The sequence below is a fragment of the Erinaceus europaeus genome, chromosome 3, assembly GCF_950295315.1.
Source record: "Erinaceus europaeus chromosome 3, mEriEur2.1, whole genome shotgun sequence".
Taxonomy (NCBI): Eukaryota; Metazoa; Chordata; class Mammalia; order Eulipotyphla; family Erinaceidae; genus Erinaceus; species Erinaceus europaeus.
The window spans coordinates 112,013,086-112,027,138 of NC_080164.1; the positions used below are offsets into that span (position 1 = coordinate 112,013,086).

The following is a 14,053-nucleotide window of genomic DNA, read 5'->3' on the forward strand; positions in this document are numbered from 1 at the left end:
GGGGATGGGACACAGAACTTCAATGGTGGGAACTGTATGAAAATATACCCCATTATATAATTTATTAAATCACTAATAGAAAAAAACAATGTCATAAATGTTGATCTAATATAAATTAGAATTAAGACTTTAACCAAGGTCTTCCTGACTCAGAAACAAGAACAATAACAAAATATATATCAATGGATAGGATTGTTGGGGAAGGATGTTTTAAAAGGGAGTTTAGTTACAAAATAAAGAGCCTCAGAGTATATGCACAGTAACAGGCAGAGAAAGGACAGCCAGTTAGCAAACACTGTTGACTTTAATACACAACTCAGAATAAAAATGAGTATTTATAAAGATGAGAAAGATTGAGACAAAAGACATTTTATGTAACCAGACCACATAATTTACCAATTTGAACATAGTCCCTGGAAGATAATTCTAAAATTTAAGATTCAATTTACAAATAGATAAGTTATATAAATTCATACATATACTGTAGGAAAACCCATTTGAACTTTCCAATATAATTCAATCCAGAGGTAATTTTCCTCCTATTAGACAAAAAATATATTTTGGGACCTAAATATGGAGAATCTTTCACAGTTGCTTTCACTTCCAGACCATATTAAAACTGAATTACAACCATTACATTCTGAATTGATTACTATTTCTTTTTTCTATAATGAGAATATTAATATGGAATAACTTTATGCAATCAAATATATACACTGCTCCAGTTGAATCAACACTACTAAATATAACATTAAGAGATTATCTCATTGATTTCATGTGTCAGATGCTGTCATTTTCCAACAAAGTCAGCTTGTAAAGAGTTTACCACAAAGGCATTAGGAGACAAGTATTATGATTGGCTATATCATAATGGATTTCAGTGGGGAAAATCGTAGATGTACAAAGGTTATTCCCACTTGGTTCCTATGGTTCAGTCATAAATCCTTGGCTTTATCATTCTATGTCACCTAGTCTCTAACATAAGATCTTCAAGTAGACATGGTACTACTTCACTAGAACATCATGTAGTAGTTCCTTTATCACTTACTCAATGTATACATAAGTGGAGATCATCCTACTCTAGTTGATATTGGAAGTCCAAGTACTTTTACATTTTTAACCTGAATTTAACTCTGATAATTAAAAGAAATAAAACCATCACTTACATCATGTAAGATCAAATTTAAACAGAAACTGATCTGATTACTATGAATCATTAAAGTTTGTAAAGTTTTAGTGTGGAATAGTTTTGTAATATTAAAGTGTTAAAAATATTAACATCCATCTCTTAAAATGTAAAGCAACTGTAGAAAAGACATAAGATTAAAAACATTACATTTTATACCAATGAAGTCTATAACTATAAAATTAGCAGACCCAAGAACCATGTAACTACAAGCACAATGTTGAGCAAATGAAGAGCTTACACTAAGACTTGAATGGCATAAAGGTCAAAAACCTGAATTTTTAAGACAAAGAAGTTCATCATCAAGGCAATATAGAATGTTAAGTGTTGGGAGGGGACAAACAGTGGTGTACCTGGTTAAGCTTACACATCACCAATGCACTTCATGAGAGGTGAAGCAGGTCTGCAGGTGTCTCTGTCTCTCCTACTCTCTCTCCCCTCCCCACTCAGTTTCTCTCTGTTCTGTCAAATAAAAATAGAAAGAAAAAATGCCACCACCAGGAACTGTAGTGCCCAGTGATAACCCTGGTGGAAATAAAATAAGATAAAATTAATTAAATTAATTATTAAATGTTATGCAAAATTGTTTTCTGATATTTGTACTCAATGTCCTAGTTTCAATATATTCACTATAATGACAGTATGCACAATTTCAGTCTGGTCAGTTATTTAGTTTCCCAAAATTATGAAAAGTGAAATCAATAGCTCACTGTTTGGAAGGTTCTGGAAACTTCAGGTCTTCTCGTTTCTTCACTTCTGTTGTAGGTTCCACAGGTGTGAGGCCTACAGCAGCACAGGAGACTACGGAGTGGTAGGAGTCCTCCCGGCAAACTGTTCCATCAAGAAAATCATGTGTTAGTGTCAATAAACCTTTCTACTTCCTTCTCTCTCTATTTTCCTCTTTTTATTTCTAGCTGGATATAAAAACCAACTTAACTACAACATAATCTTTAAAAAGTATACTCAAATATCACTTTCCACTCACTAGTTCATAAACTTAAGCATTTGTTTTTCATTTGAAATTTGTTTACATATTTTTATTTATTTATTGGATAGAGACAGTCAGAAATTGAGAGGGAAGAGGGAGATAGAGATAGAGACAGAGAGACACCTGCAGCCCTACTTCACCACTCATGAATGTTTCCCCCAGCACGTGGGGACCAAGGGCTCCAACATAGGTCCTTGTGCACTATAATGTGTGCGCTTAAGCTGTTGTGCCACCACCTGGCCCCTTTTTCTTTTCTTTTCTTTTTTCTTTTATTATTATTATTATCATTATTATTATTATTACTATTAAATTTATTTATTTTCCCTTTTGTTGCCCTTATTTTATTGTTGTTGTAGTTATTATTGCTGTTGTTATTGATATTGTCCTTGTTAGATAGAACAGAGAGAAATGGAGAGAGGAGGGGGCTTGAACCAGGATCCTTATGCCAGTCCTTGTGCTTTGCGCCATGTGCAATACCATCCAACTCCCTATTATTTTTTTTTGTAAAACACTTGTCGAAAAGGTGTCGCAAACACTTTATATTCCTTCATTTAACAAAACAAGCATATGCACTTTTCACTGGAGAGTGATAAGTACACAAATCATACACAGTTAATATCCGGAACATAAGCACACCTGTCAAGGGAACAGTAAATAGTCCATGAGCAAGGACCCTTTGACATACCCCCAAGTATCCTTTGCCAACCACTGTCTTAGGTTATCACTTAATGCAAACATAGATGAGTTTTCCTTTTGTCAACCCTCTGTATCATGAGCTTCTATTTTCTTTGCATGGCTTACTTTATGCCATATGAATTTGGAAGGTTATTATCTAGTGGTTTGTTTGTTCTTTGTGGTGGCTTTTCACAGTATGAATACACCACAATTCATTTATATATTTTATTGTTGATAGTCACTTGGAAAATTTTTCTACCCCATTCTTTCCCTGCCTTCAGAGTTTCTCCCTACATTTACATGCCAGAAGTGGTTTTCAGATCCTAAAGATGGGGAGGTTTCTGTGTGTGAATTCCTGCAGATTTGGAATGGGTAGACAGCTGGAGCTCAGCTTGGACTTGCATCAAAACCTGTTAGTGCAGAGTGTGGGGATATGACAGTTCGAGCAGGGTTGACACCCAATTATCTCTGTGAGACCGGTAGGAGTTCACCAAAAAAAATCTGCTACACAGATTATAGTTAAATTTCCATTTCCAGCAGGCTAAAGGGTGTGGTGGTTCCTCAGTAGATTAACTGTTGAGATTGCATCAGCCTTTGCCGCAGCCTATGCCTGATAAGACCGCAACTCCCCAGTCCCCAGCTTGTTCCTGCTTCATGATATTGACATTTAAAATGATTGGTCCGGCAATACTTCCTCTTTTCTACCTGCCTGCTCAAGTATAATACCTCCATGTAACCCAATAAACGCACTATCCTCTGCCATAGAGTCCAGAGTCATCACTCTGCACCCCCACCATGGCCTGTTCTTCTCCTCCTCTATGACACCTTTCTGGTGGCCAATGGAGTGGTGGTCATGGGATGGACAAGGCAGGCCTTCCAGAGCTTGCCCCACACAAAAGAATCACCTGACTCTTTCAAAGAGTCATTGCTCATTTCATGAACAAAGTGATAAAGAGGTCATAAACAAACAAAAAACCTGCTGAAAGGACTTTAGGGAAGGAGGACTGAGGTAAGGGGTGGGTCCTGTTTCATGATGGTGAAAAGGGATTTAAGTTGGAGGTGAGAGTGTTCTGAAGACACATATCATGGCAAGATGAAAAATTGTACCCATGTGCCAATAACTGTACCTTAAACCATTAGCCTGCCTGCATCCCCTACTTCCTCCCCCCTAAAAAAGTTAACAACTGGCTGAGAAGTGCCAACTCAGGAAGAAATGATTGCTATCAAGATAACTTTCCATAAGGAGCTCAAGAGCAAGAGGGGTGGGAGATGGCACAGCAGGCACTTCATGCTTTTCTGTATTTGTGCATGCATGTGCTACTGTATGTGTGTGTGTGTGTGTGTGTGTGTTTCTGATCTTGCTAGTATGTAACAGGTGGAGAATGATATGTGGTTGGAGAATGCGGATGCTCTCAGGCAAACAGACTGCTCAATAAGGCTCTGGGTTCAAGAGAATTTTTACATCATTAAATCATGAATAATGCAGCCTTATGGTTGATTGAGTCAGTATTAAATTGGAAGAAATGCTTAAATTAACTTCCACCTAAATGTATTTTATATACATTACACAAAGATAATAAAGACAGCATCAAGAATCGTCAGAAACAACTATTACCAATTTTATTGTAATAAAGATAGATTTTTGTTGTTGTTGTTTGTGTTTTTGTCAGCAGTGTTAACTTTGGGGCTTGGTGCCTGCAAGATGAGTTCACCTCTCCCAGTGGCCATTGTCCTGTGTGTGTGCGTGCATGCACACACACGTGAGAGAGAGAAGGGGGGGAGAAAGAAGGAAAAAAAAAAGAGGAGAAAGATTAAGAGAGAAAAGGCACCTGTAGCACTACTTCACCAGTTGTGAAGCTTCTCACAGGTGGGGACAAGGGCCTTGAACTTGTGCCTTTGCACAAGTTTCCATCATTTCTGTAGACTTACCATGTAGCATAGGAACTGAGGATAGGCATCACCAGTACTGCAAAGAGTACTATTATGTAAGAACAGGAAAGAACTAGAAATCTGAGTAGCTATCATCACTGTTCCTATTCCACAATTTATATTAGAATGATATTATCCTCTTTATCTCATTTCTTCTGCATAATTTTGGCAGAAGGATTATCCTTTTCACTTTAACCTCTACAGGATTTTAAATGCATACTGTTATAGACACTACTTTCTGAAATTACACTCCCCAGCTAATATCTTCACCTTGCTTGTTCTGGACATCTTGGGGCTGTCTCCCCTACTACTTACTGTAACAGAAGGGCTTTAAATCACTGTCAAGGTCTATAACATCTCATGCAAAAAACAAACTGACAAAAAATTAATATGTGTATGAAAAGCCATCCTGTTATGCCCTACCTAAATATATAAAAAACAATCATGAGGGAGTTAGGTGGTAGGGCAGTGGATTAAGCACAGGTGGCGCAAAGCTAAAATCCTCAGCAGTTATTGTCTGCTGATAAATTGTATAGAAATAAAAATAACAGACAGCAAATGTGTGTGCTTAATTTTATAAACATGTGTACAAATATGTGTATATGCATATTATATATTTATGTAAATAAATATAAGATAATGAAGAGAGCATCCATCACACACACACACACACACACACACACACACACTGCACTTGGGGGGGGGAAATTTGGTGTCTTTCACAGTTATGCTTCTCATTTTAAGCTTGAAAGAGTCCTGGAGCTATCCTGGGAGAATTTTGCTATAGTGTGTACAGACAATGACATATATCACTACCACAGAAAAACATCTCATGCATTTTCCAAATACAACGTAAAATCATAGATGTTATCAATTCTAGTAAAACATGCATGATAAGATTCTATCATTTAATACTACATCCATAACTTCTGTAATCTGATATCCTAGGCTATATAACACAGAAGAAAAAATACTTTAAAGGGATAAAGAGAAGGTATAAAGGTACTTGACATACTAAAATGTTAAAAAAAAAAAAAAGCAAATAATTCTACATAGTCAACAGAAAATACCCTTAGAGGAAGAGTTCAACCAATACACATTGTACTTTCTATAAGTATATAAGTATATAAGTATATAAGCATTATATAGTGTCAAGAAAAATTGTAACTGTAAAATGTCAAGGACACAAAACACTAGATTGACTTTATAATATTTTAAATACATATATTAATCTTTATAGAAAATATGCATTGCACTGTCACTCTATGCTAGAGTGTATTACATTATATATTATCAAGAAAAATTGCAGCTGAATTTGTCAAGGAAATAAAAACAAAAACATTAAATTAACTTTATATTTTTTTGCCCTTGTTTTTATTGTTGTTGTAGTTATTGTTGATGTCGTCGTTGTTGTATAGGACAGAGAGAAATGGAGAGAGGAAGGGAAGACAGAGAGGGGGAGAGAAAGATAGACACCTGCAGACTTGCTTCACCAGTGTGAAGAGACTCCCCTGCAGGTGCGGAGCTGGGGGCTCAAATCGGGATCCTCACGCTGGTCCTTGCACTTGGCACCATGTGCGCTTAACCCGCTGCGCTACCACCCCACTCCCTTAACTTTATATTTCATATATATATTTTAAAACCTTATAGAATAGATAGATGTCATACTGAGTTTGTATAAATAAAACTGTTAAAAATAATCTTCTCTGTATTAGATATAACCATGCTTAGCTTCCATGTGTGTTAGTTTTTATAGTCTACTTGAATTTCTTCTGTAATACCAGTCTAAGTTGTTTTCCTTGGGTATTGTGTTAATTGGTTATTTGTTTGCTTGATTTTTAAAATGTTTGTTTTTTTTCTTTTGAGACAAAGAGAGATAGGGAAAGCACTTCTCAGCTCTCCTATTTGGTGATCATAGCACTGAACCTTGGACTTTGGAGCCTGAGGCATGAAAAGTTTTTTTGAACCACCCTTATGCTAAGTGCCCCAGGATGACTGCTTGTTTTTAATTCTGATGATGATTACACAGGAGTCAGCATGAAATGAAGTAACAATGTGAGCTTCCATTTCTCATATGCTTGGACTATGTAATCTAATATAAAGTAAAACAGCCATATAGTAGCTTATAACTTTAGATATGCTTACTCCATATAATTTAATGGAATATAAAAGATAACTCAGTTTAAAAGATTTACTGAGTTCATACTTGACCTAGACATGAGAGAATAATACCACAGTAAACAAATGAATAAAACTCTTTTGTAAATTTATTGCTATATGCTTGCACTATAGTTGGAAACAGAATAGTTGAACTACTTAGGTTCCACTGAGCCAAAGGAGTCTAAATATATTTATTTATCTTCAGAAAAATCTCAGTGAATTTTCTGTCATATTTTCTATCTCTAATTAGTGAATGAAATTGAGTAACATCAGCTAGTGAACAGTTATTGAATTCGCAGGACAAGCTTTCTAGAAGCTAAATCTATTTTTCCTTGTATCTATTGGCCTTTTGCTTTAAACATAATACATAGCAACATTATCACATGATAAATAAATGACCCTCTTCCCTTCTTCCACTCCATTCTCTCCCTTCTCTTCTCTTTCAGCTCACCCCTCTCTCTTTTTGTAATCTTTTCTTGATTTACAAAAACACAAGAACAAGTATCAAATTAACCAGCAATCACTTTTTGGAAAATTACATTAGATATATGAAGAATATCTCCTAGGCTCTGTGACATAATTGATTAGCCTTCAGTTCTGTAGTACTGATGGCGACTTAATGGGCTTCTCTTTGCAAAAGTAAGAGGAGTAATGTAGTCTACATAATGTTCACCCTCACTTATAAGAAGTTCAATAAATTATGCAATTATCACTTTAAAAATCTCATTCTTCAGAATGTTACATAAGAATCTCAAAGACATGGGTAAGGTGGATAATTTTAACAGGTTATGAAGTGACACAATGAACACATATATATTTCAACTAATCGCATTAAGTGGTTCATTCCTCTCGATTATTAGGACTAATTTTCCATTGTCAAAAATCATCTTCTTTTAATGTTTCATACAAAGAAGAAATTGCATAATACTGACGAATCTGTTCATTTTACAACTGAATTTTCACTGAATAAGAGAAAGTGACACTATCAACAAACTTAAATAATATTTGGAGAGATGAAACAGGATAACTTAGAAGCATAAAAGTTGGATAAGGAGGTCTTCCAAGGGCTAAGCAGAGTCACATCTGGTAGAACCTGTGCAAGGACCAGGGTTCAAGTCCCTGCTTCCCAGCTCCAGGGGGATAACTTCTTGAGTCTTGAAACAAGTGCTGTAGGTCTCTCTCTCTCTCTCCCCCTTCTCTCTCCTATCTCCCTTCTCTCAATTTCTCTCTGTCTTATTAAATAAGAAAAAAAATAAAGTTCTTCTAAGGAAAATATAATAACTAGAACATGTAGATAAGATGGTTAAAAAAAGAAGGTATATGTAAAAAATACAGAGGCAATAAATTAAATAAACATAATTTTAAAAAGCTTTTTAAGGAAAACATCAAAACTAGAACCTATAAATGAGATGTTAAAAAATAGAAAATATATATAGAATATATATAGAGAAATTACATGAAGGCAATTTATGCAGAGCCATAAATATCAGAATACACTATAGGTACATTTTAATTTTTTTATTATCTTTATTTATTTATTGGATAGACTCAGCCAGAAAGCGAAAGGGAAGGGGGTGACAAAGAGGGAGATAGAGAGACACCTGCAACACTGCTTCACCCCTCACAAAGCTTTCCACTTGCAGGTGGAGACCAGGGGCTTAAACCAGGTCCTTGCACACTGTAACATATGCATTCAACCAGATGCATTACCACTTGGCCCCAGCTATAGGTACTGTAGAGGAAAACATTTTAAGTTCACAAAACCATGCCAAATTTCCACTGGAGATAAACTTTAGTAAAATGTTCTTCTAATCCAGTAAGTAAAAGCCTCCAGAAACATAATCATGTAAACCTACATATTTAGCACCATTCTGTGGTTTCAACTAAGTAGGGAAAGCAAGCATAACAGCCCAGATTCCCATACAAAGCATCATGCTGATTAAAAGAAAGTAGATGACTTCAACATTTTTTTTTAGCTATGTAGTATGTATATTCATGAAATACAAATCACAACTGTCTTAGCCACTCATCTGTGCTGGATACCTGAGATGTATCTCGGTCGGAGCTATTACAAACTATGCTGCTATGAACATAGATGTACACAGATCTCTAATGGTTGGTGTCACCTTCCCTTGGATATATTCCCAGGAGAGGAGGGAGACTTGAGGTCCTGTTACATGATGATGGAAAAGGACACAAGCTGGGGGTGAGAGTGTTTTGCAGACAGCTATCACAGGGAGATAAGCAATTGTACCCATGTGTCTACAACTCTACTGTAAACTATTGGCCCCCCAATAAAATGATTTTGGGGGAAAAGAGAGTAGAAAAGACACCAGCTGTGTCAAGTATCTCAGTTTCCACTAAGACTTCCCCAAAAGGTTCAGTTACCTGAAGAAATTACACTCTTCTCATAGTTTATTAAACTGTCTCTGAATTTTTAATCTTGTAAACTATTCTATCACTGGTTTTTCCTCAAGTACCATTAACTTTCCTGAAAGGGTAGAACTAATATCTGCATTGCACATCAGTGCAACATCTCGCAGTTATATAAATCTAAATATAACACAACCATAATGTAATTCATATACTTCGCAGGTATAATTTGATTTACAAGTCTTAGTTCTTGAAGTGAAAATGTCCACTCACCAACATCTGGAGCTACTGGCTGCAATCACAAGCTTTTTCCCAGACATCCATCAGGGTGTCTTCTCAGAACTCATTTCTAGGCCTGCTAGGGAGTTCACTGAACAGTGTACTTGCTTTGATATGCATATTGCCCATATTTGAGCCCTCTGCACACTGGACTAAAGGAATCTTTCAGACTATGATATTTTTCCCTCTCTGTATATAGGAAAAAAGTGAAGCCATCTCAACAATGGTGAAGCCCCAGATGACAAGAAAATGAACCAGTACACAAATAACACATTTCTGAAAGGTTCTAGGTTTCTGTCTGCAGAAACATTCACTCTTTGACAAGTTCTTCAGAGCAACATGGATTAGCGTCACAGGCACAGAGATGAGAAATAAACTGTTAGGATCTATGAGGTTCCACAGCCACCTGTGAAAACAGTACTAGGACTACTACCTTTATGAATCCACTTACTGGGATGTGGTGTGAACTAAGTTTCAGCCCAGGTTTTGAAGGTGAGTGCCTAATAGTGTCTGCTGTGTATCAGTCTATAGGTTGATGGTCCCAGGATAGCTCAGCACTTTCATGTATACAACTAGTCTGAAATTTCTTTTTCTTTAAAGTAGGGCTGGAGAATGTATGACACATGGGCTATCTTATGACCCAGAAGTCATTTTGTCTGGCCATGCTAAGGCAACCTCAGATGGGGATAGAAATTCAATAAATCTAGGAGCTTTTTTTTTTAAGTTGCTTTTTTTAAAAAAAATATCTTTATTTATTTATTGGATAGAGACAGAAATTGAGGAGGAAGGGAAATAACGAGGGAGAGAGACAGAAACACCTTTAGACCTGCTTCACCATTCTCAAAGTTTTCCTCCTGCAGGTAAGGACCAGGGGCTCAAACTCGAGCCTTTGTGCTTTGTAATATGTGTACTCAATCTGGTGTGCCACCACCCTGCCCCATTATAACTTTTTTTAAGAAGCACTATTTATGTTTTCTTTTTTTAAAGATTTTATTTATTTATTTATTCATGAGGAAGATAGGAGGAGAGAGAGAAAGAACCAGACATCACTCTGTCACATGTGCTGCTGGGGATTGAACTCAGGACCTCATGCTTAAAAGTCCTATGCTTTATCCACTGCGTCACCTCCCAGACCATGTACTTTTTAAAAAAGATTTATTTTATTTGATAGAACAGAGAGAAACTGAGAGGGAGGGGCAAGGTAGAGAGGGAGGGAGAAAGAGAGACCTGAAGCCCTAGTTCACCACTTGAAGCTTCCCCCTGCAAGTGGGGACTGGGGGCTTGAAAATGGGTCGTGTGCATGGTAATATGTGCACTTAACCAGATGCATTGCCACCCAGCCCCTAAGTGCTAATTTTTAAACTGATCATTTTCCATGGCCCAGATATGATATCAGAAATATCCAAATGGCTCTCAAAAGAAAGAACTTGCCCCCACTAATACCTTTAAGTTCATCTGTGATGAACTTCATGATTAACTGAAAGAATCTGTGACAATTAGTTTGGCTTAGTAGTGTCAGTGTCTAGTATACATGCTAGGCACTCACCAAAAGCTAGTTCTGCAGCATGAGAAATAAAATGTACCCTGTTCTTTGTTATTTTAATGTACATGTTTGACAAAGATATTTGCCCATATTTTTTTCTCATCTTTTTTTAACCTTTTGCATTTTCCCGCCAGTATAATTCTTTATACAGGGGTGCTGAGATCTCATGTCTATGTGACTCCACCCTTATTGAGCCGACTTCAATTCTTTGACTTTTGCAGAAAAAGGAGAGGAATGACATCACTGCTCTTCCCCATTGTGGCATCTTGAACTTGGGCGTCTTGCTCACCATAAGGGGTATATTTTATTGGGTGAGCTATCTCCTTGCTCCAGAAAGCAGAAAATGTTAACAGTGGGCCAGATGCTGGCACACCCAGTTAAACACACCTAGTTCTAAGTGCAAGGACCCACACAAAGATCTGAGTGTGAATTGCTAGCTCCTCACCTGCAGGGAGGAAGCTCCACAAGTGATGAATCAGGTCTGCAGGTCTCTCTCTGTCTCCCTCCCTATCTCCCCCTCCTCTCTCAATCTCTCTCTGTCCTATGCAATAAAATGAAAAAAAAAATGGCCACCAGGAGCAATGGATTTGTAGTGCCTGCACCAAGCCCTAGTGATAACCCTGTAGGCAAAACAAACAAACAAATAAAAATAAAATAAAATGTTAACATTAAAAATCTGATTTATATACTACATGCTTATACATAATCACATAGTATGTACGATTTTCTTCTTGGATTAACAGCAGTATATTTGTGACCATACAAAAGAAAACATGACTGGAGTTGCTGTGTTGCACCATAGAAGGACTCTGGGGTGAAGGGGAAGGTTTAAGTCCTGGAACATGATGGCTGAGGAGAACCTAGAGAGGGGTAAATTGTTATTTGGAAAATTTAGAAATATTAGACACGTACAAACTTTTGTATTTTACTGTTGACTGTCAACCATTAATCCACCAATAAAGAAATTTAAAAAAAGAAAAAGAAAATATGGATACATTAGCTCTCAGAAACTGTCAATCTGCTACATTGAATTTGACATCAGAGAAATGGCAGGACTCTCATCTCCTATGGGAAGTACAAATATTAGCAAACAGGAGCCAAGAGTAGAGTCCTTCCTTAATAATTGAAGATAATGATGTTAAAAGAACTTGATGGATGTGACAGTTTTTGATAAGTTTGCGAAAACCTAAAATAGCAAGGAGAAAAATGCCAGCTTTGTAGAATTATTCTCAGGGGTAGCCCAAGGTCAGGGCTTCACTTTAGCTTCACCCTCACTTATCTTCTCCTTTGTTCTTCTTTGTTGTGTTGGAGAAGAACAAAGAGTGACAGACATTATTAAAGCATGAGGAATACTCTCTCTGCCCATTGTAACTGAATTGTGTCAGAGACCGATTCTGGCTTTTAGGCATCTTTGATGGGATTTAAAAACTCAGATCTGTCTTGTTACTAAAACTATTGCTGGTTTTCCCTGAACATTCTCACAGTTTTCTTCTGTGAGTAGACAAAGAATAACAATAGGGCACAGGACAAAGAGAAGTTCAACAAAACTTAAAATCAGTGAACAAATAAAATATCTTCTTTAATCAGCAACTACATAGGACAAACACTGCCTTGGGGCACCTGGTGAGAACACATGAGAAATTTCCCTGGCTTGTTTTATCCATGAAAAGTGCTTTAGATATGTCTCATCTTCAAATTTAATTGGTCATAGGATAAAATTTTCCTATATCTGCTACTAGAAAGATCTAGGTATTATGTCCATAAGTGAACGCTCACTTGGAACAATTACAATATTTCTAGAATCTCCCCCCTCTCAAAAATTCTTACAAGATATATAATTCGAAGTTACTTTTCAAAAGTGGAAAAAAATACTCAATCGTCACTTCTCACTGACTTGCTCACAGACCCATTTATGTGCTAAAGTCTCAATTTTCATGTGATAATATTTGAAGACAGGGTCCTGGGAAATAAGAGGGCAAGGCCCTCAGCATGGGATTAGTGCCCATAAAAGAGACAATGGAGAACTCAGAATCTCTGCATTATATAAAAACACCATGAGAACGATGGTCATCTATAATACAAGCCACAACAGAAAGCCTTTCCAGAAACTATTTTGGCAACTTTGTCTTAGAAGTCTAACTTCCAGAACAAGGAAAAACAGATGAGTGCTGTTTCAGACACTCATTCTGGTATTATATTGACACTCAGTCCAGTAAATTTCTGATATGATTATAATTGTTTGTATGAAAGGGATCTTAAAACATAAATAAGAATTCTTCTTGGTTTAAGGAAAGCTTCAGAAGAAACTCAGATTCAAAAATCACCTTCTGAAATGATCCCTTAGCAAAAGTGAGTATTTTGAAACTATCTCTTTTAGATCTTTCAAACTATAATTAGCTAAAAATAAAAGAAAGAAAGAAAGAAAGAAAGAAAGAAAGAAAGAAAGAAAGAAAGAAAGAAAGAAAGAAGTGACTACATGTATACTTTGCCTTAACTATGCTATTCTTCAACAAAACATAATGGACTCTAGTCTCAAATTTACTTATCTGAGCACACGCTACCCTCAAATCTAGTTCAACAAGCAGAGTCCACTGCAGACTTCCCAGAGGAATTCTATAAAGAACCTTCAGACGTAGGTTTTCAAGCTGAAATTACCTTGGCTCTTGTAGCACTTTTATTCTATTTTTATTAGTGATTTCATAATGATTGACAAGATTGTGGGGTCAGAGGGGTACAATTCCATACAATTCCCACCACCAGAGTTCCATATTCCATCCCATACCCTCCATTGGAAGGTTCCCTATTCTTTAGCCTTCTGGGAATATGGACCAAAATTCTCTGTAGGGTATAGAAGGTGGGAAGTCTGGCTTCTGTAGTTGCTTCTCTGCCAGACATGGACATTGACAGGTCAATCTATTAC

General features: G+C 36.6%; 1 protein-coding gene across 2 annotated transcripts in view; it reads right to left on the reverse strand.

The window, feature by feature from the left end:
• The window catches only part of CCSER1 (coiled-coil serine rich protein 1), a 615,589-nt gene that overhangs the window by 371,967 nt on the left and 229,569 nt on the right, over nucleotides 1-14,053 (reverse strand). For both annotated transcript variants that reach the window (XM_060187734.1, XM_060187733.1), the window contains exon 5: nucleotides 1,897-2,017. In XM_060187734.1, the coding sequence (XP_060043717.1) occupies nucleotides 1,897-2,017 (121 nt within the window). The remainder of the gene's footprint in view (nucleotides 1-1,896; nucleotides 2,018-14,053) is intronic.